Source organism: Gavialis gangeticus, unplaced genomic scaffold (assembly GCF_001723915.1).
Source record: "Gavialis gangeticus isolate Ggan-Ray unplaced genomic scaffold, GavGan_comp1, whole genome shotgun sequence".
Lineage (NCBI taxonomy): Eukaryota > Metazoa > Chordata > Crocodylia > Gavialidae > Gavialis > Gavialis gangeticus.
The window spans coordinates 53,127,523-53,133,786 of NW_017728996.1; the positions used below are offsets into that span (position 1 = coordinate 53,127,523).

Below are 6,264 nucleotides of genomic sequence, written 5' to 3' on the forward strand. Positions count from 1 at the left end.
CTCCGCCCTAGGTGTCCGGAGGCGGAAGCGGTCTCGGCGCACGGATATGGCGACGGGTAGCGCCTGCGGCTCCGACTCCGGCCATGACCTCGACCTCGGCCCGGCCGAGCGCCTGCCCCCGCCCTTGCCGACCGCCGACAGTGACGTGGAGGGCGAGGATGTCTTCACCGGCGCCGTGAGTCCGCGCTGGGCCTGCGGGGTTGAGCGGGGGGTGCGGCGGGAGTTGCTCCCTGTTGTCTCGGGGGAAGCGGCTGCAGCCCTGGGCTGGCACGGGCAGGCCTCCCCCCTTGGGGCCCGGCTCCCTTCCGCCTGGCGGTTTGCCTACACCCTAGCGCTGCCTGTGCTGAGCCTTCCTCCTGGAGCGTCTCCCAGCTCCCCCTGCCAGAGCAGCCCCGCTCGGCTTCTGGCAGCACCGTCTGTTACCCGAGTCCTGCAGGCGGCCCGGCTCGGGGGAGGTGCAGGGGTCTGAGAGGCGGCAGGGAGCAGCTCTACTTGGTGGCCCCCAGGTCTGGGGGGGGTCTGGCAGTTCCAGTGTAGGCTGCGAGCCACGAAAGGCACTCCGGGAAGAAGGTGCTCGCTTGCCTGTTGTAATCTGTGGTAGTATCAGGGGGGGTTGCCGTTCAGACTGCAGTGCCTCAAGATGAGTAGTGCTCTGGGCCCCTTGCCCCATCAGGCTGCTGCTCTGGTTTCTGCTTCCTGCCTTGTGCTGCTCTGTTCCCTGCTGCCTCTTACACTGTCTGCTGCCAGAGGTACTGATCTTAAAGCTTATTTCACAGACTCAACTCCATTGGTGTTAAATCTCTTTAAAGTGACATGTAGGGGAGGGGGGAGAAGGTTTGTGCATAAAGGGCTTTTTGGAAGTGTCTCCCTATACCCACGTATGGAGTAGAGTTCAGGCTTTTTGAAGACTAAAGTGTATGTAAAGCTAAGCTAGTGCGAATAACTTCAAAAGTGAAGGCAGAACAACTGAGGGTTGGGTGTGGATTTCTCTGTATTGGCTCTTCTGTACTTTCTGGCTGGGTCACTGGCTCACTGAATGTCTCCTGAGTGATTAAACTTCAGTCAAACCTCTCCTTGCCCAGTTGAGCTGGAAGCTCATACAGAAAGAACCTGAACGTGTGGCCAGAGTTGACATTCCTGACTTCTTAGACTGTCTTATAACCCTGTGATAAACAAGGCTAACATCTGAAGTGCCTAATCCTATCTTTTTGTAGGGGAAGCAAACACAAGCTGTACCTGTGTCCTTGTATAACCCATCAAAGTCTGATTCTCTGCTGGTTTCGGAACAGGCATTACAACTGAGCAAAGCTGCTTCCTCCCTGAAAAGACCTGTCCTCCTGGAGTGCTGGGACTAGGGAGCTGTTGTTTCCCTGGAGATGGTGCGGGGGGTGTTGTGCTAAAATTCCTGGGAAAACTGAGGACCATGTGAAACTAACTCTGGGGCGGATCTTTTTTGCTTTGCTATGGACAGTCCTTAGCACTGCTGACACTGTCCTCTGAAAGCTTTTTCCAAAAGCTTCTGCAGGAGCATTTCTAGGTCTTCTACTAAAACTGCATGAACCAACTGGCTGGTCCTACAGAGATTTGGTTTGGGATAGAAATAGAACCTGGGTGTCTTTTTAAACTAGTTCTGTTATAGATTCAGGGACTCTGCCAAGCAGTGCCTTGGTAAAGTAGGCAACCCTCTCCCACACAGAGGTGGGAGAGAGCTGCTTCCTCTCTTCAGCAGCTAGAGGGGGTTGGTGCATTGAACTTGATGCCTACTGACTAAAGACTGATGTGGAGAGGAAGCTTTCTAGCCTGCAGAAGATGCAATAAGTTTTCCCGGACCTTGCAGCACCTGTATCTCTGGAGCCTCTCCAGCTTCTTTGCATTAGGACCAAGCATACTTCCTGTTTTGGCCCTGTCTGTACTAAGCAGACTTCAGAGCTTCTCACTATTTGCCTATACCCTAAACAACAATGGTTATGCCAGAGTAACTAAATAGACACCAGCATAACATCTAGAATCAGACACAGGGCCAGCTCTCTAAAGGCAGCTGCTCACAGACATTACTATGGTACCTGTCCTGTAGGTGTTAGAGGCTGGTGACTTGTCTGTGCTGAGCAGTAGCTACCTTGACAAACGTAACTTGCGCTGCAAACACAAGCAAGTAGTAAACTGCTTTTACAGTTGTCTCAGTTTTTCTGAGTGGTAGCTCTGTCCCAAAGTGAAGTGACTTATGTTGGTGTTGGCTTCGCTTCTATCCCCCAGTAAACTCAAAACGCTTAAATGTCTGTCCACACTCTCAAACCTGCCCTTCCAAACAGGCCATCTCACTACTGAGGAAGCCCCTCTGCCTTCTTCAGGAGACATGAGGTACCTTTGGAAGGACACTTGAATTTTGGTAATGTAGGTTCTCATACCACCTCCATCATAATGCGTGGATGGTCTGCTTCTGACTTTTGAGGTACCTTCTAAATTTAATCAGAGCAGACTTGACAGGGCATAGGTACAGAAGGGCTACTGCCCAAGGCTGACTCTTCCAGCCTTAGTGACTTCTGGACTGGAGCTGAAGATCTCTGGGGAAGTAAAACTCTTCTAAACTAGAAGAGGCATCTCTTTAAAACTAATTCTACAGTTGCAACCATGAGCTTGAGAGCTAACTGAAGAAGTGGCAGCCAAAAATACCCCTAGAGACTTGCTTTTCCTGACTGTTAAGTCCTAGCTCTTCATTGAAGATATTGGTAATTCAGATTTGTCCCCCTGGGCCTTGGTAGGAGAAACAAAGCTTCTTAAGTCTCTATGTATATAGTAGCCTTCTAGGCAGGCAATTAATCTCACTGAACTGGGATTACTCATGTGGCTGGAGTATCAGTCCTAACCAGCTCTTGCTGATAAGTGGTAGTAGAGGCTCAACCTTAGCAGTTGCTGCTGTACAAATTGCTGAGGATGTCCTTTGCAAACTTGAGTGGCATGTTCTACTCACTTCCTCCCAAATTATATGAACTGCTACTTGCAGTTCTCTAAGGGCTGAAAGGCAGGCTTATTTAGCTGTACAGGACTCAACTAGCTCAGAACTGTTGGTAGCAAAAGGAGGGCTTTTATTTAAAGTCTCCCAGCAAAAACAGAGTGCAGTGAACTGAGCAGTTCTCTTCCTGTCTGCACAGCACTTCAGTCTGGCTAGTCTGCAGTTAACCTGTGACTTGATGCATGGCTGGGCATGTTGCCATCTGTGCTTTTGAATCTCCAGGTTCTTGGAAGAAAGTCTAGTTCAGTTTTTTTTGGAGGGGGGGGGGGCTGGTTTGTTTTTTTTTTTTTTTTTTTTTTTTTTTTTTTTTTTTTTTAACTTCAGCTGACTGCATCTTCATCACTTCAGTTCCTGACTGGTTAAGTAGTGGTGGGGAAAAGTGAGACACTAGTTTGTTTGGAGGCTACCTATCTGGACAAGTGGGCTAAGATGCCTTGGGACACAGTTACTTGGGTCTTGAAACTCACAGGCTAGGACTGATCCACCTGGCCAACTGTGACACTGGCTGCTGTTGACAGAAGATGCTAGCAGATGTTTAAAACGGTTGCAAAATTCTGTACAGCTGAATCCAGGAAGGACACTGGCCTTCAGTGATAGGAACTGCATGCAGCAGCTTGCACGTGGGTAGATGCAAGCTTTTGCCTCTCACCTAATGTTGCTGTTGGCAAGTGTCCTGTGGAGATGTTTTATCAAAACTGGAACTGGAGATGCATGTTAGACCACCTGTGGTAATTATAAGCAGTAGCACTTATTAATGTCTGGCCGCTACTGGCCTGTCCTCCCAGGCTGAGAGAATGTCAGTAGCACGAGGCAAGGTGGGGTGACTTGTAGTGAAGAGCTAAATGGAGGTTTAGTGGCAAGTAGAAACCCCCACTCCTAAAATTCATCGGGATAAGATGAGGTAACTGCTTGTTTAAAAGTTGGCTGCAGGTGAAATAGTTAATGCAATGGCTGCTTCTTGAGTATCTTCAGACTGGGGGTTTCAAATGCTATTGGTAACCTTCCTCAGCAACATACCAAACCTGGCAAAATGTCTAATGGACAAGACTCGGCCTCAAGGAGAGCATGCAGAATCTGTCAGTAGGGCTTCACCCTGCCTTATACCTTGTCCACTTAATAAATTTATATTGATAGTTTGACTAATATCACTGGGATTAAGATAAAGAGCTGAGAGAAGAACTACTACAGGAAACTCTGGTGCAAGGAGGCATGAAATTTCATACTTTCCCTTTTATGGGCCTTGGAGCCTTTCATGTCTTGGACAGATGTTTGAGAGTGCTGTATTAAAGAACTGATGCACAAGATCCCTACTGAACTATAATCAAACTCAGTGTAGGGGTTGCAATAACCTTTTATTGCAGGTGGGCTGCAATTTAAGTTGTATGGATTGAATGCAAGACTCATCTGCCACTAATAGCTTAATACAGCTGTAGTCTTCTTTCACAGAGAAGGAAGAATAGTTCTGGCCAACAGTCTTCCTGGAGGTCTATATAGGCTGCTAAGCATATATAGCACTGATACATGAGCATGGCATAAAGGCTAAGGTAATCCTTAGTGTGGGGCTGGCCATCTGGCTGCAGTCTGAGCACTTCCAATTTTGCTCCAAAACTTCACTCTTCGGGCCTTGTGACTCAGTTTTGACTGACTGAATGTTTGGTTTGAGCTTGTTCATAGTCCGAGTAACCCCCTGCCCTGTTAACTGCATCTGGATGTCTTAAACTTGGAGAATAATGTTGCTAAAAGCATATTCATCCACAACAGTGATAAGGTGTGTTCCAGCCCATCTCCAACTCGGAGGGAAATGCATGAGAAGAACAGCTAGAAAGAGAAAGCAGTGCTTTTTAAGCATAATACCACTGAGTGTTTCTGAATTACTTTACACATACTTGTTCTCCACTTCAGTTAATACCCACAAGTTTTTTCACTGCTGTCTGTGGGAGGGTGCTGCAGACATGGAATCCTAGTTCCAGCTGCAACTTGCGAACATCCAAAAATGGAATTTGACCCTGTGCATAACACTGGGGTGGGCTGTCATATCTGAAGGAGGACCAAATGCCTAGCCATAGTACAGATGTGAGGCCACTCAGTGTTTTGGCATGTAGTGTTCACTTTCAGCTGGCTACACTTCTGCTGGTACCTCCTGCCTCTACTGATTACTGGCTTGTACAAACTGTATGGTCCTCAGCAACTTGCTGGATGCCTAATCTAGCTGTCAGCTCAGCAGTTCAGGAGTCCTGCTGTATAACTGCAGCCCCCAACACTGCTGGACTGATGCACCATGAAACTTTGTTCTCTGCCAGATGATGTATTGGAAGTTTATACAGCTGACTGTGTAAGCATGTGTTGGAGTGTTGCCTGTTGAAATAGCTGTGTATGTGGGTTTCTGACTCCACTTTTTTTTTTAAAGAAGCAACATTCATGTGGCTCTGATGCATTTGAACATGTGCTCTCAATTCCAGCAGCTTCTAAGCCACTGGAATGGCAGTAAGGTGATGGGTAGTGAGCCAAAAAAAGGGTACTGAGTGCCACTTCCCTGAACCAGGCACTAAAGTCAGAATTGACTGAAACTTGGCTGCCATGCTCCCAACCGGTGCATCTCTGTGGAGAGGGCAGTCTCTCTCTCTCTGCTTCAGTTCTTTCTTCTGTGCTAAGCTCTTTGCCACATCCCACTGCTTTCATGTCCCAGCAAATGCGATGAATCCATGTCATAAGGGAAAGAGAAATTATTTGATTCTTCATGCCTCTGGCAGACTACTGAGGGCTTGGCTAAAGTGAGTTTCCCTGTAAATAGGGTCCCTTAAGACTGAATGGACTTAATTCCTCCTACACCAACTCACTCAAAGCTGGACTTTCATAGATTGGAAGAACAGTGGGAACTCATAGAAGCTTTGAAAGCTTGAGATGTTGATCCATAATGTAATTATGGATGGACTGCAAAGTATAGGAAAGGCTAAACCACTAGCATGTTTTGTAACCTAATGGAATACACACATTTGGTATAAATGGCGTGGGGCTTGGCTACTTCTGAGGAGATCCCTGAGCATCATGTGGTTGGTTTCTTTGAAGCTATTGGAAATTGGGCTCATCTTAGAGCCCAGTAGAAGCTTTCAGATCCCACCTGTTTACTGATGGGAACTGATCAACTTGATCTTGTGCCAGTACTTAAATAGCACTGTATTTGATATCTGCCTTCCAAAACAGACTTATTCAAGATCTTTTTGGCTGTAGTTCTCACTTTATTAGGGAATAAAAAA

At 47.3% G+C, this 6,264-nt stretch overlaps 1 protein-coding gene across 1 annotated transcript in view; it reads left to right on the forward strand.

Moving 5' to 3' along the window:
• The window catches only part of SNX1 (sorting nexin 1), a 33,784-nt gene continuing 27,520 nt past the window's right edge, over positions 1-6,264 (forward strand). Inside the window, exon 1 of the mRNA XM_019504537.1 lies at positions 1-175. Within this exon, the coding sequence (XP_019360082.1) occupies positions 47-175 (129 nt within the window). The 5' untranslated portion in view covers positions 1-46. The remainder of the gene's footprint in view (positions 176-6,264) is intronic.